At 41.6% G+C, this 23,167-nt stretch overlaps 1 protein-coding gene across 1 annotated transcript; it reads left to right on the plus strand.

Moving 5' to 3' along the window:
• The first annotated feature begins 1,637 nt into the window (after positions 1-1,637).
• CKAP2L (cytoskeleton associated protein 2 like) lies at positions 1,638-22,911 on the plus strand. Its single transcript, XM_047781176.1, has 9 exons — positions 1,638-1,798; positions 3,444-3,510; positions 5,303-5,354; positions 6,491-7,734; positions 11,487-11,694; positions 16,605-16,760; positions 19,412-19,475; positions 20,830-21,019; positions 22,632-22,911. Exons 1-9 carry the CDS (start codon positions 1,768-1,770, stop codon positions 22,855-22,857), a joined length of 2,238 nt encoding a protein of 745 aa, XP_047637132.1. The 5' UTR covers positions 1,638-1,767; the 3' UTR covers positions 22,858-22,911.
• The last annotated feature ends 256 nt before the right edge of the window (positions 22,912-23,167 follow it).

Consider the following 23,167-nt stretch of genomic DNA (forward strand, 5'->3'; position numbering starts at 1 on the left):
ACTACGATTTATTTGGCACCAGCAAGCTAAGTATTTAACCTATTGTGCTGATTTACATAAGTTCCAAACCACCAATTTCAATAGAAAGGAGTATAATACCCAAAATTATCAAATGCCCCCACAAGGGATGAAAGTTACAGGTGACACTGTTATTTGATAAAAAATATATCTATTATAGAAAATAGCAATTTATAGGCCAAACAACTTTTTTCCCAGCCCCAAACTTCTTTTTAAGTAAAGGGACTAAAATCGTAAGTTTCCCCTGTATACTCTCACAAAATAGGTGCCATAAATTGTTACTCCAAAACAAAGGCTTTTTCCATTACATTGTTTAAATAACTTCACTCTGTTTTGGTTCAAGTGTTTTACGTACCCAGGGCAAATCTTTAGCTGTAAGAAAGCTGTGAATAGGAGATAGAAAAAGAAGGATAAACACAGAAAAATAGATTAACATATTTTTTAGGGGATATCATTTTTATTTTCCTGGAGCCGATGTCTTTCAAGGGATTGCTCTGCAATCCTCCTTCTTTCTTCAGCTTGTCTGTAGCTCTACTAACCAGACAAGCCTCATGCAGGTGCCGACTGTGGCTTTGCTTTCTTTACTGGAGCAGCCTTATGGCTCCCGTCAGAAGAGGAGTCTTTCTTCTTATTTTTAGAGTCTGTGGCAGTTTCAGAGTATGAGAACTTCAGAGTATGGTCTCTTTGATCTATTTGAGGCTCTTTCTTTTTTTTTTTTATTTTAATTTTTTATCATAGTTGACTTACAAGGTTCTGTTAATTTCTGCTGTACAGCAAAGGACTCAGTCATAGACATATATACATCCCTTTTCTTGTATTATCCTCCATCATGTCCCATCACAAGTGAATGGATATAGTTTCCTGTCCTACATAGCATGTATTCGAGGTTCTTATTTACTAATTTTTTACAGTGGTGACAGTTGTCCACCATTGTAAATATGCTTAATGCCACTGAACTATACACTTAAAATTGGCTTAAATTGTAAATGTTATGTATATCTTACCACGAGTAAAAACAAAAAAGGGGCCACTCTACAGTACTAAGCATTAAGAGAATTTAGCTTCAGGAAATGGGTAATATTAGAGGTGTATGCTGGTGAGGAACTGCCAAATTCATTAGATTTGGGTTTTATCTTATTCTTACGTGAACCCTACGATCCAAGAGAGCTAAGGATGCCTTGGTTTGTTTTGTTTATTTGTTTATTTATTTAGGGGGAGGGCTCACCGGGGGCACGTGGAAGTTCCCAGGCTAGGGGTCTATTCGGACCTACAGCTGCCGGCCACCACCACAGCGACAGCCACGCCAGGATCCTTAAACCACTGAGCAAGGCCAGGGATGGAACCCGCATCCATCATGGATGCTAGTCGGGTTTGTTAGCGCTGAGCAACGACCAGAACTCCCCAATGGTGACTTGTGAATGCAGCCAATGGGCCACCCGAGCGGCAGACCCCCGCAGCTTTCAGTGTTAACTGACAGCAATCTCCCAGAATCCTCATCTTTAAGGGGGAAGGGCTCCGCCTCCAGTCCAACCAGCCTCCTTCAATGTCAATGGCTGTACGTTCTTCCAATCAGAACGCTTTCCAAAGGCAGGGCCAACCGCAACGGGTCTATTTCCTTTTGGCCCGCCCTTCCTTGCTTCCGATTGGCGAGTTTCAAACCCACTGGCGCCAATGAGAGTGGGCGCACGCGCGGCGCGCCTGCCTTAGCTCCAGGCGCGGCCTTTGAAGAAAAACTGTCACTGGAGAATCATGGTGCGGCCGGGACTTTCAGCCGCCGCTGGTAAGTATGACCTTGAGCTGCTGTGTCTTATGGGCGGGGACGAAGGGAAGCCCCCCCCGAGTCTTTTCCGTGGAAGTGGGAAGGGTGGCTTGTCTGTCTGCCTCAGTCTCCCCGTGGGCGTTTCCGGTCCTGGGGGTGCTGCTCCGGGTCCAGGTCCCGCCCGGTGAGACGTCAGGGCCAAGGGCAGCGGAGGCTGTGCGCGAGCCACATGCCTGCCAGGCGTCTTCCTAGTGACTCCCACAGCTGTTCTGCAAAAAGCTGTCATTGTCATTTCGTTTGGGTAAAGAACCTTACGCAAGGTCCACACCCTGTAGGAAGCCAGGCGCTCCCGCAGCCCAGATTTGGATCCTGGCGGAGCCCGAGTGTGGTCCGCGGGGCTGTGCCGCCCCGCCCAAGCTGTGACAGCTGTCAAGGCGGGTCCCAGCCCGACGTGGAGCCTTCTCGCGAGCCGGCGCGCCCTGGAAGCTGATGAGCTAAATCTGCACTGAGGCCGAGGGGTCCTGGGCCCCCTGACCTCCTCGTTGTGCCTGAAGCCCTTTGCTGCCTTTCAAAATACTCCTGTTCAGATGCCTGCCACCGGCTCCAAAATGCATTGTTTTGTTAGTTTCGGAAGTAATGCCTGTTGGTTGTCTCCTAGGGCCTGGGCACTGTCCTAGGAACTTAAGCCAACAACCCTTAAAGATGAGCATTTCTGCCCGATTTTATAGGTTCAGCAGCAATTAGAAATCACAGAACTGGAATTCCAGCCTGACCTCCCAGCCTCCATCAGTCCTTCTCTTCACAGCTGTCTCCTAAGGATGCATCACAACCACATTTCAGCATACAAGCCAACTCAGTTTAGACGAAGTTGTGTGATTTTGCACCTATATAGCCTTTAAAAAAAAAATCATTATTAACTTTAGCCTTTTTCAACCACCTACTCCCCTCACTCAGTCCCTGCCTCTGGACTCCCATAGTTCTGTCTTTAATCCCCTCTTATGACACCTAGATTTGGTTTTATATTGTAATTAGTGTTGTTTTATTTTATCTCTACTACTAGAGTGAAACTTTTTGAAGATGCAAATATTGACTTTTCATCCCCCTCACAGACGCCTTGCTTAAAAGGTCACTGTATGGATAGATATTTGCCATGAACTCCCTAATCTGGCCTATTTTGTCCCTAGTCCCAAAGGGAACCATGTAAGGGTTTGTGGGCAAAAGTCCCTATCAGAAGAAATTAATAAGACAAAGCCTGAACTTGCCAGCTCAGGTGGGCCAGTAACCGAATTTCTTCATGCAAAACAAAGGCTGATGTGTTGTAGCTGAAAAGAGTGGCTAGGAAGAAGGGCTCTGGGGTTGGATAAAAACCTGCTTTCATATCTTGTCTTGGTGTATCATTTATTCTCTTTAAATTTCGGATTGTACTTCAAAGAGTTGTTGTGCAGATTAAAGGAAGTCCTGTAAGTGTGAAGAGTTTAGTATAGGATATGACACATAAATGATAGTGTGTGTTGACTTGGGGGCAAATTTTTAGGGCTGGTGACTTTGTAACATTATGGTCCAGAGCCAAAATCATTACAGAAAAGTGTCATCTTTTAGAATATAAATGAACTGGTTATAATCCCCAGCTCAAGTGCTGTTGTTTGCTTGCTTGCCTCTTTTGCAGAAGAGCGGCGGAAAAAGCTTCAGGAGTACCTAGCAGCCAAGGGGAAACTAAAGTGCCAAAACACCAAGTGAGTTTGTCTCCCAGTTACATAAGTTCTATCACCCTGGTTGCTAATAGCAATTTAAAGCCTTTTCAAATCTTAACCCTTTTGTTTGCTGTCAACTCAGACCAGCATCAGGAGCCTATGATTGTTCAAAAAGGGCATTTTGGTGCAGGCATGACCAGAATGTTGGCAAAGATTTAAGCATTATTCTGTGACAGTCTCCAAAGGCAGAAAGAGAAGATCTACGATATTACCTACAATGCCAGAAGCTGTTCCTGTCCCCACATCCTTTCCTGGGGAAGTGATTCTTGTGAAGGCAGTGTTTGGCCAAGGAGTTGAATGACCCTGGTTCTGGTGCTTCTTTCTAAGGCAGGGCCGCCAGTTACAATGCCTCCTCAGTAGCTGCACACCCACTGCCTCCAGCTTCAGAGCTCTCTTTGTGCTTTCTCTTAGCACTTACTCTTGAGGTGAACAGGATACGACTGTTTCACTTATCTCTTCTGACAACATCCTGTCATCTTAATGGTGTTATTTATCTCACTTGCCTTAGCATGGATATGTTTCCTCCCCGTGTTGCTAAATTTTTATTTTGAAAATGAATTTTTACAAAGTTAGCTTGCACTTTCTGTTTTAGTTTCTTTTTACTTGGGGTTTTTACTCGACTCTTATTTCCTTGATTAAATAAACCTAATTCACTTATTCAACAAATATTTATTTAATACCTGCAGTGTATTGGTCACTCTTGGGTCTCTGCTCTCTCAGGGCTTACATTCAAGATGGGAGGAACCAACAGCAAGTTCTGATCAAAGTTCCTTTCCTGTTAGTCTGGCAGTTATATTTGACCCATGGAGACTGAATCTTTTTAAATTCTCCTCTATTTTGCTGTCCTTCTTTTCCTGTTTTCAATCTAACTGGCTAAATTTCATATGTGCCCCAGTTTTTTTTTTAATTGTATTGATTTTTTCCCCTTTTTTAAAAAAGAAAAAAAGAAGAAGAAGAAAAAGAGCTCTTTTGTGGTATAGTGGGTTAAGGATCTGGCATTGTCACTGCAGCAGCTCAGGTCCCTGCTGTGGTGCAGGTTCAATGGCCTTCTGTGTGCTGCAGACATGACCAAAAAATAAAATTAAATAAATAAATACAAGCAAGATTGGATTTTTGTTTTTGTTTTTTGTTTTTTGTTTTTGCTTTTTAGGGCCACACCCTTAGCATATGGAAGTTCCCAGGCTGGGGGCTCAAATCAGAGCTGCAGCTGCCGGCCTACACCACAGCCACAGCAATGCCAGATCCGAGCCGAGTCTGCAGCCTACCCCACAGCTCACCACAATGCTGGACCCCCCACCCACTGAGCAAGGCCAGGGCTTGAACCCACATCCTCATGGATTCGTTTCTGCTGCACCACAATGAGAATTCCCACAAGCAAGTTTTTTAAAGAAGCAGTTAATTATTTTATTTGGCATTGTGTCTCTAATGCCTGGCACATTGCAGCATTCAGGAAATGATGTTTGAATAAGTAAGAAAAGGTTATATGAAGAAAACACATATTTCATTAATACTGTTAGGATATTACGTTTATGCATAGGACATCTCTGAAAGGATCACAGAAAAAAATGGGTAAGTGTGGCTGTGGTCTCCGAAGAATAGAATAATAGGTTGAAGGAAGGGATCATAAAGGGACATTATTGACTATAATTTTTAAATTTTTTACTATATATGGAAATACAAATGATTTGAAATTCTAATAGTTTTTAATCACCATAATTCCCAAACCTTGCTGATCCTTCTGTACTAAGAATTCATCTTATTTCATCTTTTATAGGCCTTATCTAAGAGCCAAGCATAATTGCCCGACTCTTCCACCTTCTAAATCTGTAAGTAGAAATTAGTCTTTTTAAAAATATCCTTTGGATGATTCACAATAAGAACAATAAAAAAATGTTAGTGACCTAAAGATTGTGGTCTAGTTCCTTCCCTCTTCGGTAAGCAGTAATAAGCACTCATGGAGACATCAGAGGATGATGTAAATGTTGGGCTCGAGGAGTAAGCCAGCTGTAGGCACATGGGTACCATCCATCCATCTGCCTCCCACTCCTAACCTCCCCTGTTGTACCCATAGGCAACACCACACATGGGCAGACTATCCTAGTGTGGACATCTCTTTGCCCTTAATGCCAGGTGGTCCTAGTCACAGGCTTCCTTTACACCTTCACAAAGCTTGCATAGTCGCACATACAGACTTGCTACTGAGATGTGAGATGCTTATTGAGAGCGCTTCCAAAGTAGCTCAGGCCTCCCAGCATCTAGCGCCTATCCATACCCCGATCTCCAGGACAACACAAAGTCACTTGAGTGACACTGTGACCTTTACAAAGGCAGTGTTGTTTTTTAAAAGTTAGTGTAGCAGTACAAAGTTCTAGGAGGAAGTAAACATAAGTTTATTATGTATGTATGTATCTTTCCCAAGTCGCTAGAAGGATACCTCATTGGAACATAATGGGCATTCAGCAAGTACTTTTTTGATTGAGCCAATTTTTTTTTTCTTTTTAGGGCTGCTTCTGCGGCATATGGAGGTTCCCAGACTAGGGGTCTAATCAGAGCTGTAGCCACCTACCTACATCACAGCCAGAGCAACGGCAGATCTGAGCTGCATCTGCTACCTACACCACAGCTCACAGCAACACCAGATCCTTAACCACTGAGCAAGGCCAGGGATTGAACCCACAACTTCATGGTTCCCAGTCGGATTCATTTCCACTGTGCCACAACAGGAATGCCCAAATTTATTTTTTAAACAGCAATTTTTGTGTGTTCATTGCATCTCTGCTTAATTCTATCACACTAAAAGATTCCAATATATTTGATAGGAACTCAGGTTATAAAAATCATCCGTTAGACTTTATTGTCTCAGAATTCAATTTCCTTAAATTATAAATAAAAAAACTTTCTTTTAAAAATAGTGGACTATTGTTATGAATTTTCTTTTTTAAATCTTTCTTTGTCTTTTTAGACTATTAGACCCCAAAAGGATGTCACCAACCATGATGCTTTGCCTGCCAAAGCTGCAAGACCCATCAGCAGTAAACTTCAGTCCAGACCTGCCAATATCACAGAGTCCCAGAGGCCAAAGCTGGAGCCACCCAAACTTCTGGGCAAAAGGCTGACTGCAGGATGTGTTTCTTCCAACCCAACCTGTAAGCCTTCCAGCAGCAGTCAACAGCAGCATGGATTCAGATCATCTACTACTGGAGAACTGTCAAGAAAAACTGTGCAGCCGCTTAACACACAGGAATTAAAAACTACAAAGCAGCAGGTAACAGATCAAGGAATTGCTAAATATACAGACTCTGTGGACAATACCCAGGTTGAAAATGAATCCTCGGATAGCTGTCTGAAAGAGATGAACAAAGAGAACTTGCCCCAAACCTTACCAGACTCAGAGAGGAAGCCAGATCCTGAATTAAGGACTTTAAGTAAGCCAGAAGCTAATCAAACCAAGAGCAGTTTAGTTCCTACTAAACAATCCCTGGGCAAAAGGTCAGTGAATAGTGCTGTTCTGAAAGAAAGAGCTAATAAACAATTTGTTGGAAAAACACAAATCAGGATTCCCCCAGTGACATCACAGCAACACTGTAGAAGAGCAGATCTTTCAAGACCAGAGGGGAAGACCCCAAAAACAGTTCCCTCTCACTATGTTCAGACACTTAATAGGACTCAAGCATCAAAGAAACTGATGGTTAAGGACATAAAGAATATGAAGGTTAATAGGGGTAAATACGAAAGGCCAAACGAAACTAAGTTACAGTCATGCCGCATGACTGAACAGAAGGAAAAACCTAACAAACCCAGAACATACCCCAGTGTGCTTCAAGGATGCAACAACAGACATCCAAACATTAAGCAAGATCATAAACCCACTCAAGCTTGTGTTAGACCTCGGACATCGTATGTACAGCAAAAATCAAAAGCCGTAAACCAAAGGCCTAATTTGACACTTGGCAGGTTTAATTCAGTTGTTCCAAGCACCCCTAGCATAAAAGCAAATGGAACTAATGGAAATAAATACAACAACAGCTGTCAACCAAAAACATGGACTTTGGACTCCAAATCGAAAAGGGCGCTTCCCCAGAACTGCTTTCTAAACAAGACAGCTCCCAGAATGCAAGCTGGTGGCACAACTATAAATGGAAGAAGAGTCCCAAATGGGACCCAACCTAATCCAAATGTTAAGAAGACCACAGCAGAGGATAGAAGGTACTTTACTTTAATTCCAAAATTTTGCAAATTAAGATAATGAGGCAAATTGACCATCAGTAATGCTAAAGTCAGGAAATAGGCCAGAGATAATGACTCCTGAGTGATTTTTAGCTGTAACCCTGAAAAAAAGATCTGAAACAAATATAACAAATGGTAAGACTTAATAGAGCTGAATGGTACATGCGTGTGTTACAGATTATTCTCTGCTATTTTCTGTATGCTTGAAATAATTTATTCTTTAAAAAGAAATTGAGACAGAATGGTTGAATAAGCAGTAGGGATTGTGGATGTAGACTACTCATTCCCCTTCAGGGACTGAAGAGCAACAGAAGAGGCAGGGAGTGAACTTACATAGCTAGGAAGTGGGAAGACAGCACTTCCTTGTCAAGCCGACTAGTGCGTAAAACCAGAAAAGTTATCCAGGAGGAAGGAACAGGAAACTGCCATGAGTCTGAGCAGGCCAACTTTTGGGAAGGAAGCTAAGGCAGAGAGGAGTAATCAGTTCACATACAGAGTTCGAAGGTTAGAAATCAGGATCACAGGCTGCTGGGATAAATAGTAACATACGTGATGCTTGAAACGGAGCCAAAGGACTTCATACACTTTCTACACAGGACCAGACCTGGTCTCATGATGTGAACCTCCCAGGAGACGCAGCTATATACTCCTGCTTGTAGTAGAAAAAGAGGCGATTCCTGGCAAGGGGGGAAAGGACCACGTAAAATCAGGTGGTAGCTAAAAGGTATAGCAGGGGGAAGTCAGTGCAAGATTTATTCTCAGACTACATTCTTGAACAAGACTGACAAGCTCTCTGTCCTCCTGAAGAGCCAGAAGATAAACAATTCAGGGTGATGTGATTGAGAGAGTGAGGCTGGGATGACTTCTTTAGATAGGAAGTCAGGGGAGGTACTTTCAGCAGTGACATCTAGTCTAGGAAAAGGACAGTGACAAGAAGGATGAGTCTTACAATGCAAAGGCCTTCAACTGATGGACGAGAAGATAAGGATCCCTACCCTGGAGCTCGAGGTCTAGGCCAGATAAGAGACAATGGATCATAAGGCAATTGGATTATGGTTGGGCCATGTTTGGTGACAGAAGTCTATGAAAAGGGACAGATCACTCTCAGTCCTCGAATGTTCCCTCAGCACCTCACGTGACAGGCACTGGGGGATATAGTGGTCAGCACACTGCCCCAGCCTGCTCTGGTGGGATGCTTTTTCATATATATACATACTCATAGAAAGTACTAGAATAATAAAGCCATGACATTCAGATCCTGGGAATAAGTTGGCTTTAGAAAAGGCACGTTCCCTCTTCATTTATGATTAGAAGAAAGTCCAAGGAGATAAGTAGAATGACAACGACAAAGGGGAAACATGCCAATGGCTCCACTTCTATCATGAAGCAGGTATTTAGAGTGAAGGTAAAGGGGAAAAAGTTGGGACTGAAATAAACACCATACACTCTGTGCTTGGGGCTCTAGGGAGAAACAAGAGGGTTAGTCACTGTTGATTTTCCAGAAGAAGCAAAACCATAAGGCCAGCGAACAGATCAGTGATTGCTGGGAGCTGGGCGCCGGTGGGAAGGTTGAGCACCAAGAAATGGGAATTTTTGAGGGTGTTATATCTCGACTGCAGTAATAGTCACATGATTTCATGCACTTGTCAAAACTCAGAGAACTGTACACCAAAAAAAAGGCGAATTTTACTGTATGTTATCAAATACGTGTGTGTTCCAGATGCTGTGCTAGGGACAACAAGGTGTCTGTCTTCATAGACTTCATTCCAGTGGAGAAGATAGAAAATCAACAGGTTGATTAAATACGATAGAAAATTACAGAAAATTACCTCTTCAAGGAGGTATCATTTGAGCAAGGAATTGAAGACTGATGATTCGAGGCCCTGAGACAGGAATGAGCTTGGGTCAAGTAAGTGAAAGGAGGCCAGAGCTCCAGGAGGGCAAGGGAGTGAGAGGGACAGTGATGTGATGTGAGGTTGGGGAAGTAGCAGGAGCCATATAGCCCTGCACCTCCCAGCCGAGGAGAGCATTTTGAATTTTATTCCAAGAGCCATGGGAAGTTCCTGGCAGTGTCTGGTTTATCTTGCCATTTTCAAGATCACTCTAGCTGCTGTGCACAGATTGAATTTGAAAAGGGTTAGAGCAGAAACAAGGCAATGAGTTAGGAGGCTGCTGCAGCATTTCAGGCAAAAGATGATAGTGATCTGGACTTGAGTGTGGTAGTGGAGATGGAGGCAATGCTGACTGTACAATGGTGTGTCCTATGTAGGGGAAGAAAGGGCTGCTCAAGACAATTTCTAGTGTCAGGCCCTAGCAGCTGGGTAGATTGGTGTAGTGTTTGCCAATGTAAGGGAAAGCTATTTGGGAAAAGACTTGGAGATGAAAATCAAGAGCCTTGTTTTGGACAATATTAAATTTGAAATGCCTTCCAGACATCAAATAAAAGATATCAGCTAGGCAGTGGGTTTTATAAGTTTGGAGCACTAGAGGCAGATCAGGGCTGAAATGTACATCTGTGAGTCCTAAACAAATTGTAATTTTAAAAAGCTAAGAAAAAATAAAAGGAGTTCCCATTATGGCTTAGTGGGTTAAGAACCTAACTAGTATCCATGAGGATGCGGGTTCAATCCCTGGCCTCACTCAGTGGGTTAGGAATCCGGTGTTGCCATGAGTTGTGTAGTTTGCAGATGTGGCTTGGCTCTGGTGTTACCGCAGCTCTGATTCAACCCCAAACCTGAGAATTTCCATATGCAGCCCTAAAGCTTAAGGAGCCTCCATTTGAACACTTGTGTCCTCATGTCTTGGTGCCTCTCTCAACCGTTGGCTGTTGATAGCTCAAAAACAAGAGTGAAGAGTATGAACCGTGTGGGGAGAGCAAGAACTAGGACTTGGTACCATCAGAGACTAGATACTTAAGGAAAGAGCCCTTCCTGCCAGGGGAAGAGGGCGGTCATGTGTGGTCAGAAAGAGGGCTAAGAAACTGGGCGAAGTGGGTCATTTTGAGTGGCCAAAACCCTACTGAGGGCAGAATAGTACAGGTTTTTTGGGGTTTTTTTGTTTTGTTTTGTGTCTTTTCCAGGGACACACCTGTGGCATATGGAGGTTCCCAGGCTAGGGGTCTAATCGGAGCTGTAGCTGCTGGCCTACACCACAGCCACAGCAACTCGGGATCCGAGCCGCATCTGCAACCTACACCACAGCTCGCGGAAACACCAGATTCTTAACCCACTGAGCAAGGCCAGGGATCAAACCCACAACCTCATGGTTCCTAGTCGGATTCGTTAACCCCTGAGCCACAACGGGAACTCCACAGAATAATACAGGTTTAATTGGTCTAGCTGAGTGGCAGTTGGAAAGCTTACAGTAAGAAAGGGAGTGCTGAGTTAGTGACCGCAGAGATGGAGGGGTGTCTTAGGAAAGCTATTGTCAGAGGTTGCATACAAGTAAAATAAAAATTTTCAGGCAAAAATATTGAAGAATAATCAGGAATTTAAGGAGTTTGAAGATTGAGATGCTAACCACTGTAATCCTAGTAATCTCCCTGGCATCTGCCTTCTGAAGGGTAGGGTAACCAGTGCTGCCAGTACTGACTGGTAAATTGTTTTTAATTCCTTTCTCCTGACTTTATAGTTGAAGGTGTTTCATGATAATCTATGCATATCATCTTTAGAGGCTTATCTATGTGCCAAGAAAAACCCCTAAAACCATTCCCCCCTTTAATTGCATAACAGGAAACAATTGGAAGAATGGCAGAAATCTAAGGGGAAAATCTATAAACGGCCTCCTATGGAACTTAAAACCAAAAGGAAAATTATAGAGGAAATGAATATTTCATTCTGGAAGAGTATGGAAAAAGAAGAGGAGGAAAAGAAAGCACAGCTTGAACTGTCCAATAAAATCAAAAACACTCTGACAGAGTGCCTGCAGCTCATTGAAGGGGTGAGTGAAACAGTTAAGTTCCCAAAGCTCTGCCTAGTCTTAGAGTTTTAAACATTTTTCCTAAATAGAGTATGGGGGGAGATAACCTCTGTCTAAGCAGATATTTAGCTCCTCTTTTTAATGTAGAAGAATGACAGTGATAATAATGACTTGACGTGTACTGAAATAATGGCGCTTGTATGCCAGGCACTTTAATTTTATTATCTCATAAAGTATCATAACTATTACTACACCCACTTTTTTTTTTCTTTTTAGGGCCGCACCTGCGGCATATGGAGGTTCCCAGGCTAGGGGTCCAATCGGAGCTGTAGCTGCTGGCCTGCACCACAGCCACAGCAACACCAGATCCTTAACCCACTGAGCAAGGCCAGGGATCGAACCTGCATCCTCATGGATGCTAGTCAGATTCATTAACCACTGAGCCACGATGGGAACTCCTACACCCACTTTACAGAAGACACTGAGGCACAGAGAAGTTGGGAAATAAACCCACGCAGTCTGGATCCAGAGGAAACTGAAAAGGAATTTTGCCTTCATGTATCAAGGTCCAAAGAAGTAAACACTTGACCTTTGGATATGAAGCTGAAGTCGAATGGCAAGGTCCCATGTAAAAGTAGATTATCCTAAAGACTCTTGGTAGCTATAAATGGCATCTAAATTGTATCTTGGACTTTTCAGATAAGGATAAAGTAAATAGTAAGTAAGGAGAATGATCCTTAGGAGGTTCCTTGAAGGAATAGTATATTAATTTAAAAATTGCATAGACTTTATTATTATTAATAAAAATAATTGGATACTAAGGTCCTTGCCTGAAGCAAACTCAATTTGTTGGTAGTCTTGGACATCAACTTGGACATCCAAAAAAAGGAAACCTTTAGAATTCCTGTCGTGGCTCAGGGGTAACGAACCCAACTAGGATCCGTGAGAATGTGGGTTCAATCCCTGGACTCACTCAGTGGGTCAAGGGCCCAGCGCTGCCATGAGCTGTGGTGTAGGTCACAGACGTGGCTTGGATCCTGCATTGCTGTGGCTGGTGTAGGCTGGCAGCTATAGCTCCCAATTTGACCCCTGGCCTAGGAACTTCCATATGCCACAGGTGTGGCCCTAAAAAAAGGAAACTTTCAGATTAGGTCTACTCTGAGCAGTTTTTTTCATATGATTCAGTTAAACATTAACTACTACTCTTGTATGTGCTTGCTCTTTCTTTTGTTTTCATTGTGTTAAAAAAAATACATGAATGCATTTTTTTATTAAAGACATTTCAAACAATACACATAAATCACTTCCAGGACATACACACATGTGCCTACACACACAAGTTATGAGTACCAGGCTTTTCCTTGGAGGTTACCACAACTGCCCATTATCATTCCAGACAGTTTTTAATGCATGTATGTAACAGTGTAGGTATGTAGAAAAATGGGTATATGGTTTTGTGAGTTGCAGTTATTTCACATTTTTATGTATGTTCTTTGGTTGTCTTGCGTTTTTCTAGTATCAGTGTTATGCTGCCTTTGTCAAATGAGTTGGCTATTTTCCTTCTTTCTTATACTCTGAAAATAGTTTATTTGCAGATGAGATTCATGAGAATTATTTGGTTCTTTGAAGGTTTGGTAAGAACTTGCCTATAAAGTCATCGGGACTTTGGAGGATAATTTTGCATATATTTTTAAAATTTTTTCTGTGGTCATTGGTCTATTAGGTTTTGTATTTCCGTGATTTACGGAATCCCAATAGATTTATAGAATTCCACAAAACAAAGCTGAGCAGAGACCATAACTTAATAAATAACTGACATGTTCCTGTTCGTTTTTAAATAGTTTGAAATTTCCATTTTGAGGTCTCAAAAGTTTTCTTAGAGAGTGTCTTTTAACTTAAAGAGATGTAGTTGGTTTTACTAGTTGTTTTCTTGTTGTTGTTTTTCCTGGCTACCTTTCTGTTAATTTGTAATTATACTACATTCATTGTGTTTGGTGAATGTGTATGTTCTGCTTGACGGACTTTGTTGAAATTTTCCTTCTGGCTTTTTTTTTTTTTTTTTTGGTCTGTTTTAGGACCACTCCCATGGCATACAGAAGTTCCCAGGCTAGGGGTCAAATCAGAGCTGCAGCTGCTGGCCTACACCACAGCCACAGCAACACAGAATCTGTGCCATGTCTGTGACCTATACCAGAGCTCACAGCAACACTGGATCCTTAACCCACTAGGTGAGGCCAGAGATCAAACCCTCATCCTCATGGATACCAATTGGGTTTGTTACCACTGAGCCACAATGGGAACTCCTTTCTAGTCTTAATGCCTGAACAGTCTTGGTGAATGTTCCAAGAGTGTTTGAAAAGTATATGTATTCTCTATTGAATGGAAAATTCTGCATGGATAACCATTAGAAAAAACTTAGACATTTTAAATAACACAATTATTTTTTGTTTTACTTGTTTTTTGCTTTCTGAAGGAAATGTGCCAAAGTCTCTAACTGGCACTGAGATATTAAGATTGATAATTTCACTTTGTATTTCTGTCAACTTTTACTTTCCATCTTGGTACACCTGCTTTGTTGTTCTTCCAATTTGCTAAAAATCTTTTTCTGTCCCTTTATTTTTAAAAGTATCTCTCATATGAATACACACAGTTGAATTTCTTTTGCCATATCTGGAACTCTCTACTTTTAAAAAAGCACATTTAGCCCATACACATTTATTGTAATTACACATATATTTAACTTTATCTCTGCCATTCTATTTTGTGACTCAATTTATATGAATCATTTAGGGGTTTATTTTAACTCATCTCTTTGATCCAGTTTTATTTATTCCATAAAGAAACCAGGTACATTGAAATCACAAAAGAAAGTGGTAAGTGTGTGTTCAGACATAGTATGCAAGTTATATATCATATTCTTCTTGCAATTACTTTCAAGGCTTCCACTTGAATTCTAAAGATTGTTCACTAGTAACTTTATGGGTTTTGAATGATAAACTTTCTGAGTTCTGCTGCTTATAAAAATGTTGTTATTTTACCTTCATGCTGGATCCACACTTTAGCTGGGGGAAATTTCTAAATTCAAGTGGTTTTTCCTGGAAATTTTTAAATTTCTGTTTCATTTTCTCTCTTGCCTCTGGAATTGTTGGTTTATTAAAGTCTCATGTCAGGGCTTCCCACTGTGGCACAACAGGATCCAATGTGTCTCTGGAGCCCTGGGACGCAGGTTCAATCCCCGGCCCAGCAGAGTGGGTTAAGGATCCTGCATTGCCACAGCTGCAGCGTAGGTCAACCTGATGCCTGGCCCGGGAACTCCATATGCTACAGGACAGCCAAAAAAAATAAGTCTCATGTCAATCTAATTCTCATTCCTCAGTAAGTAATCCTTTTTTTTTACCTCATGGGAAGCAATTGAGATTTTCTTTTTATCCTTGGTTTTCTAAGTATGGTTCTTTTTTCATTCATCTTGCTTGGCTCTCTCTGAGGACCTTTCAGTCTGAATACTTGTTTCTTTGTTCAGTCCTTGGAAATTTTCTTCTACAGCTGCTTCGAATGTGTATTCAGCTTTGTTCTCTCTCTTTTTCTTTCTAGAAGTTCCCTTGGATAGATATTGGAATCCTTGAGTAATAGATGGATCCTCCAGAACTCTTAGCTTTTCTTTCATACTCTTCATGTCTTTGTTATATCGCACTGGGTTCTAGAAGAATTCCACAGCTGAATATTCAGCTCGCTGATTTATTCCTCTGCAGTGTCCATGCCCTTTGTGCTGCTCTTCTATTGATCCTTTTGCATAACATCCCTTCTGGTTTTATGATAGCATTAGTCTCATCACTCTGAAGATATCAACTGCAGTACTCTTAAAATTTATTCCTCTTTGCTCCCTCACTGTTTGCTCCAGGGTTTATTTTTCCGGTTGAGTTTTAGGCCTCTTTCAGGTAGTCTTGGCTTTTCAAATATGAGTAATTCTTGACTGTGACCTGACCCTCATGTCTATGCCACCTTGGGAGGAATAGGAGGCTGGCTGAGTGCTTCAGTACCTGGGATTCTGGGCATGGTGTCTCCTATTTTCCTTCTGGGTCCATGTCACTGCCCTGCTCTTGGTACAAGCCAGAAGGGATCAAATCAATCAAGCCATTTTAAGATTCCTTTTTGTGGGATTTAACCCTGTTTATATATACCTACATGGATCATCAACACACACACACAGCTTTATATTCCTTGCATACCTATTCAATCCTTCCTACTTCTATTAGAGTTAAATAGAAATTCTGATCACCTTTCAGTGTTCGCCTTATTATGAATATGTAAGAAATATATGAATGTTGATTACTCTAGGGTTTTGTTTGGTTTAGTTTTGGTTTTGTATAAAAATATAGAACATGTTTCTTACTTTCAACTGTGATAATTATTTTTCATTTGATCTCTTAACTCTTAAAATTTAATGAACAGCAAAAAAAAAATTATGATCGGCATCAAAACTCATTGAAATATATATATTTTTTTCTTTTTGGCCACACTCACAGCATGTGGAAGTTCTCAGGGCAAGGATCAAACACATGCCATGGCACTGACAATGCCAGATCCTTAACCCATTGATGCATAAGGGAATTCTGACATGTACTTCTTATTTATTTTGGGTGGGGGGGTTGTTCTTTTTCCTTTTTTTTCTAACTCAATGAGTTTATCATCACAACTCAGTTTTTCAACATTTCCATCCCAAACCCCCAGCCCATCCCTCCCCCCAAAAATGTACTTTTTAAATGAATGCATTTTATTATATATAAACTGTACTTCAGTAAAGTGGAATGTTTTTTTATTCAAAAAAATACTGTATAGACTGATTTCTGCATATCTGCTGTGATAAATAATAGGACATGTGAGAATAACAACAAAACATAATAATTACCTCTAGGTATCTTTCTTTTTTCCAGGGTGTACGTTCTAATGAAATATCTGCCATATTGTCCAGTATTCCTGAGGCTGAAAAATTTGCTAAATTCTGGATCTGCAAAGCAAAGTTGTTGGCAAATAAAGGCACCTTTGATGTTATTGGGCTGTACGAAGAGGCCATTAGAAATGGGGCCACAGTAAGTATCTGTGTGGGTGGGTGCCTTCTTAAAAATTCTCTTTCATGTGAGTTCTCTGTTATTTGCAAAATGGGAGTTATATAATGTAATGTTAAAAGTTCTGAGAGTTCCCATTGTGGCCCAGTAGTAATGAATCCAACCAGTGTCCATGAGGATAAGGGTTGATCCCTGGCCTCACTTAGTAGATTAAGGATCCAGCGTTGCCGTGAGCTGTGGTGTAGGTTGTAGACTCAGCTTGGATCCTGCGTTGCTGTGGCTGTGACGTAGGCTGGCAGCTGAGGCTCTAATTCAACCCCTAGCCTGGGAATTTCCATATGCTGTGGCCCTGAAAAGCCAAAAAAAAAAAAAAGTTCTAATTTACAAGAGTTCCCCTTGTGGCTCAGCGTAATGAATCCGACTGGTATCCATGAGGCCTGGGGTTTGATCTCTGACCTCGCTCAGTGGGTTGAGGATCTAGCATTGCTGTGAGCTGTGGTGTAGGTCAGCAGCTACAGCTATGATTTGACCCCTAGCCTGGGAACTTTCATATTTTATCAAATAAATAAGTAAATGTTCTAATTCACTTCATAAAGTTATACATGAAATATGAAATACAATATGTTCTTTATGAACATTTTGATTAAAATATTTATTTTGTAGAAAACAATGTTACGTGTAAGCCAATAGGATCACTCTCTTGCCAAGAGACTGTCTCACTTTACTTTCATTGTAGAAGTCTACACTTATGGAAAATAGCAGTATAGGAAATTATAATATAACATCAATATCCAGTACTTAGAAAGTCATATCTCACCATAAAGAACCTGAAAATATATGAAGCCCAACATATCAATATCCATAAATCAATAACTCAGAGCCATCACATGAAATAAGTTTTAATTCTAAAACCTAGTAAAACCACTGACTCTATATATCGTTTTTTTAACAAAGCCTGCATCAAATAGTTTTATAACTCTTTTCCCTTTAATATCACTTTCCATGTTATCAGATAGTCTACCTAACCTTTTTCCATGGTTGTTCAAAACAGTTGTACATGGACATAGTTTAAACAAATAGTTTGATATGCTTTGTTCCATAAGGCCTCTGTTTCCCTCTCCTCCCATTTCCTGCTTCTCAGAGCAAACTGAGTATTTTGTTACCTTGATAGTTTCAAATAACATGAGAGGAGGCTTTACCCCAGGGCCATCTGGCTGAAGAATCCTCAATATCAATGTCTTCAGGTCTTTCCTTTAAGACTGGTCAGATTCTCTGAAGAGAGCTCATCTGACCTCCTTCCTGGGAACTAGAAACTAGGCTACCAGTGTTACAGAGAGGAGAACTGGGGAGCTTGACTTTCAGCATGGAAGCGTCCATCTATCCCTTTTTTCAGTAGGCACTCCCACCCTCAGTCGTGCATGCTCTCCCCCAGAGACTTGGAGGGTACATGCCCGGTTTTCTGCCAGGACGAAGGTGGGCAGGGCCCAGTTCCAGACTGCGTGGAATTCAAGGATGCAGGGTACATTGGGAGACCTGGCTGCCTTTTGATAGACATTCAAGAGTCCTCCTGATTTTCACCCCAGCATCCACTCCCGAGCCTTCCAGAGACTCTGGGGTGGAATCAGATTGTTTCTTAGCCACACTGCTGGCTCAGAACTTGATGTTTAAGTTGGTCAAACTGGTTACCTCTTCCTTCTATATTCTAGCTTCCAAAATTTTGTTGCTAATTTTTCTGCTTGTGGGTTTCGCCTCCTTGTAATCCCTTTATTATTATTTCAGTAGAGTTTCAAGAGGGATTAGAAATAAATGTGTATTCAATTTATCACCTTTAACTAGAAGCCTGTAAAAATATAAAATATACCTGATGAATGTTTTATACAATTAAAACTCTTCGCAATGTATTCTATACATTTATTCCGATTTCCTTAAGCTTACAAAATTTCAGATTTTGTAAAAATGTGTAGATCGTTCTGCTTTTATCCTCTATTGTCAGGTTACATTGGTTATTTATTTGATGCATAGTCCCAGGTCAGGAAGACCAGCCTCAGAATGTTAAATTCCTAGGAGAACGTACAATTCATTTATGAGGTTCTGCTTCATGGCATGGTTTACATACTTTAAAAAAGAAGCCCATCTCAGATAATTTTATCAGAAAAACTAAAGGTTATTTTGGGGTGATGGGATTATGGGTTACTTCCCTTATTAAGTTTGACCTCTTGTTCAGTTTTCTGTAATGAGATATGTGACTTTTATGATGAAAACAAAAATTCAGTTAAGACAACACTAAAAACATATGCCAAGTCTTTTGGCATAAACGGCTAGCTTTACACCTTTGAGTGAGAATCTTTATGCAGGAAAACGTCTTCAATGGGATCATATAAGTCAATAAGAAAATTAATTTGATTTAGAGAAATAGTATTATAGATAACTTTCCATAAATATATCTCTTCATTAAAGTCAAGCATGCCAGCGTTTAACCAATATTTTCTTTGTTCCTTCACTTTTCCTGTAAAGCTAAAACTGAAAGCTTTTAAATGTTATTTATAGTTAGAAGAGAAAAAAGAAAACATTTTTTATATGAAAAGTCTATCTGATGTTAAAAATATCATAAGTTACTTAGATAATTTTTTTCCATGAATGTTTTTAATGCTGTTCATATATTTTCTTCCTTCCAGCCAATACAAGAATTGCGGGAAGTTGTTCTTAGTATCTTGCAAGATCCAAACAGAACCACAGAAGGTACTGCTATTTTGTTTTTGTTTTTGTTTTCTATTTTGTATTTAAATTCATTCCCTCCATCCACTCAAGTAAAAGTCATTAAGAAACACATAGCAGGAAAACAAAGAATTATAAGTCCCCTGAAATGCCTCTCACTTCTTGGTTTCCATGCCCTGGCCCTTCCAGCCTTGGTCATTAGCTGATGTATTTCTGCTCAACACCAAACAAAGCTTTTCACCAGAGCAGCCTGGACTAGGGTGTCTTGCTTCCCTGGAGAGAAGGTGAGAGAAGACAGAAGCGACTGAGACAAATGGGAGAAATGCTTTGGTCTAAGTTACCTGTTTCATCATAACTAACAAGCCCACCAACACTTAGGCATCCAAATTTATGCTATACCTTTAAACAATAACCATCTCGGGAATCATCTCACGTAGCTAACCATGGCTGTCATTGGTCAGACCCTTTAGAACTTGTCTATGAAAATACTGTGCCAAATACACTGAGTGACACATTTACATAGTTGCTTATAATATTTGTTATATGAATGGAAAGAAACAGTAAGCTACCTTGAAAAAATGAAATGAATTATTTTCATGATCTTACAAAGTGACAAATCTTTTCCTTTAAGAGTAGATTGAACTTTGGGGGACAGCCAAGTCATGTGGCATTATAGCTAACTAACCCTTTACTTTTGAGAATAAGGTCATAGAGTGGTACTCTTACTGAGAATGATATTTGTTTGTAATACATGGCAGTGTTCTTCAAAGGGCTAAAAAGAGGAGACAGGAATCCTTGCCTTTCCCACCTCTTGGCCCCTTTTGGCCTCTCTTGGGGTCTCAGCCTCCAGCCATAGTATCTGCTTGTCCCAGTCTAATTTCTAGTTGTTGCGGTTGGACTATTTTAACACCAGACCTTTCTTCACCTGCTGTCCCAGGTGACAGTCGTAAGGTCATCCCTGGGGAGGGAGGGGTCAAGTGAGTTAACCCTACGAAGTCAGGAAAATTGATACAAGGTGTGATGTAAGGGTAGGAGGCCAATGGTTAGTCACTAAGGGACCTCCCTTGAGTGCAAATTAGCGATTGAGGATGAGCTCAGGATGTTGAATGTGTATCAAGAATCCATTCTCACAGGCCCAGAGGCTGTCTGGAGGGCTGGTTAGGAGGATGACCTGATGGAGCAGGGTACTACTCTAGGGCAGGAAAAACTAGTTATAAGTCCCCTTCCAAATCAATTACTCTTTATTTAGTATATGGGATCCATGAAGATCACTGGGAAATCTTTGTATATATTGCTTTTTACATTTTGTTGATTTTTTTTTTTAGCTTGTGTTTTAAATTGCTAAATCTTACTTTTCATTTTAACCTTGTATACACAGGAATTACCTCTAACTCTTTAATTGCTGAAACTAATAGAACATCAATAGATGAGCTGGCAGAGAAAACGGAATCTGGAAAGTCTTGTCTTTCCCCAAAAGAGGGGGAACAGGTTACAGCCACACCCCCGATCACCACTTCAGAACAGGCTCCTCATCCTGGTATCAAATTACAGGTCGCGCCCATCCCTAGGTAAGCCAACTCTAAAGCAGGCTTTGTGTTCACAAGTCTGATTCAAGTCCAGTCCTCAGTTTCTTCTCCGCAGATCCAGGATACCAGCAGACTGATGAAAGCTTGTGCCTAGGTGATCTAATCCATCTCTGGTGTTGCAGGAAGGAGCTGAGGGGGAGGGGAGGGGCGGAACCAAGTGCCAGGAAGATCTGTGTCCTTTCTCTGTACACACGCCCCCTTCAAGGAGCCCTGAGAGTCAGGAGGGCGTGCCCTCTGCACCCTCCGTTGTCCTGCACTCACCAAGCCCCCCTGCCTTTCCTGCAGGTCCCCCGGGGGTAGGGGTGGGGGCGCTGCACTCACTGCCCCGCCAGGGCAGCCTCTGGAGCTGTGGGAAGAAGGGGCGGTAAAGAGCCCAGTAAGAACAAGGAGGGCAGTCAGGGACGTACTAGTTAGAGGCTGCTCATAACATCAGAAGCGTTTGGTTCTTAAACAAGTGCAGATTTCAGGCAGAATCCATAGATTTAAGGAACTATGTCAGGGCATCAATGTCATTAGAAAATACATTAGTATAACATCAATCTCTATTCATGAACTTGAAAGGAAAATTCCAAACAAAGCACCAGGACCGCAGTTCTGTGTCTTTGTTTCCTGGAACACACAGCTGGGCCACTCCAGTCTAGAATCCTCTCTCAGCCATGTCCTTCCCCCACTATAGTCAGCTCACGGGTGGATGAGGCAAGCAGATGATGTGAAAACTTCCTCTTGCTGGCTCTGGAATTTATCATGAGGGTTTTCAGCAGACTGGCCTCTAGCTTTGTTGGGCCAATGTCCTCAGCGGTTTTGTGAGGTGTGGCCAGGATTCACTACGTGGACAGATCTCTGCAACTTGTCCTCCAAGCTGCCTGCTATTAGAATGATTAAAGTTTACCAGGAAGATGCCTAGTTTGTTCCAGTTTCAATTTGTGGTCTACCATCTTTTTTTTTTTTTTTTTAATGGCCTTGCCTGTGGCCTATGGAAGTTCCCAGGCCAGGGGTCAAATCAGAGCTGCAGCTGCCAGCCTACACCACAGCCACAGCAACGCTGGATCCCAGCCGCATCTGCAATCTACACCACAACCCACGGAACACCGGATCCTTAACCCACTGAACGAGGCCAGGGATCTAACTTGCATCCTCACGGAGCCAAGGTCAGGTTCTTAACCTGCTGGGCCACAACAGGAACTCCTTGGTCTACCATCTTAAAAGGTGTTTGTTTAATAATTTACTGTCAAAGCTTAGAATTCATTAGTCCAACTTCATTTGGTGTTAGGCCCACTTTCCCCAAAACCTATCAACTCTTTGAATAAACACACCAACTGCTGAGTAGTTGACTTGGAATAAAAACCACACTTAAACTTCATCAGTTAAATCCCTATGCTGACACCCTCTGAGAGCAGGTGGACACCACCCTCTTCATGCTGACAGTCAGGGAAAGGCCGTTTTAGGAGGAGGGCTGCTCCAGACACACCTCTGGTCTCAGCCTACAGTGAAACGTCTCTCGTGCTTTATCACGGAATAAGAAAAAATTAAGAACAGCAAGTAGAATTTCAAAAGAAGTTATAAGATTCTGAATGCCTCTCTCGTTGTGTCTCAGAATGGGTGGAATGCCGGAAGTGCAAGACATGAAGCTCATCACCCCTGTGCGGCGTTCGGCAAGGATTGAGCGAGTTGTTTCCCGCTACCCAGAAATGCTGCAGGAACACGACTTAGTGGTGGCTTCACTCAATGAGCTCTTGGAAGTGGAAGAGACAGACTGTTTTATATTCCGCAAAAATGAGGCTTTGCCTGTAACATTGGGGTTTCCAACCCTTGAATCATAATTTCTTGATTTATTTTTGGCTGCACCCACAGCACACGGAAGTTCCAAGGCCAGGGATGGAACCCACACCACAGCAGTGACCCAAGCTGCAGCAGCAACAATGCCAAATCCTTAACCCACTGAGCCACCAGGGAACTCCTGGTGCTTTGCTTTTTTTTTTTTTTTTTTTTTAAGAAATTTCAGAACTTGCATGAGATGGGAAATGCACTTATCCAGGTGACCTGGAAGAAACTGTTAATGGAGGGGCATTGTGGATGCAGACTAGGGGCTCCCAGTACCTCATTCACTTAATTTTCAGGAATTAATTCACT

This window comes from Phacochoerus africanus, chromosome 5, assembly GCF_016906955.1.
Source record: "Phacochoerus africanus isolate WHEZ1 chromosome 5, ROS_Pafr_v1, whole genome shotgun sequence".
In the NCBI taxonomy this organism is placed as follows: Eukaryota; Metazoa; Chordata; class Mammalia; order Artiodactyla; family Suidae; genus Phacochoerus; species Phacochoerus africanus.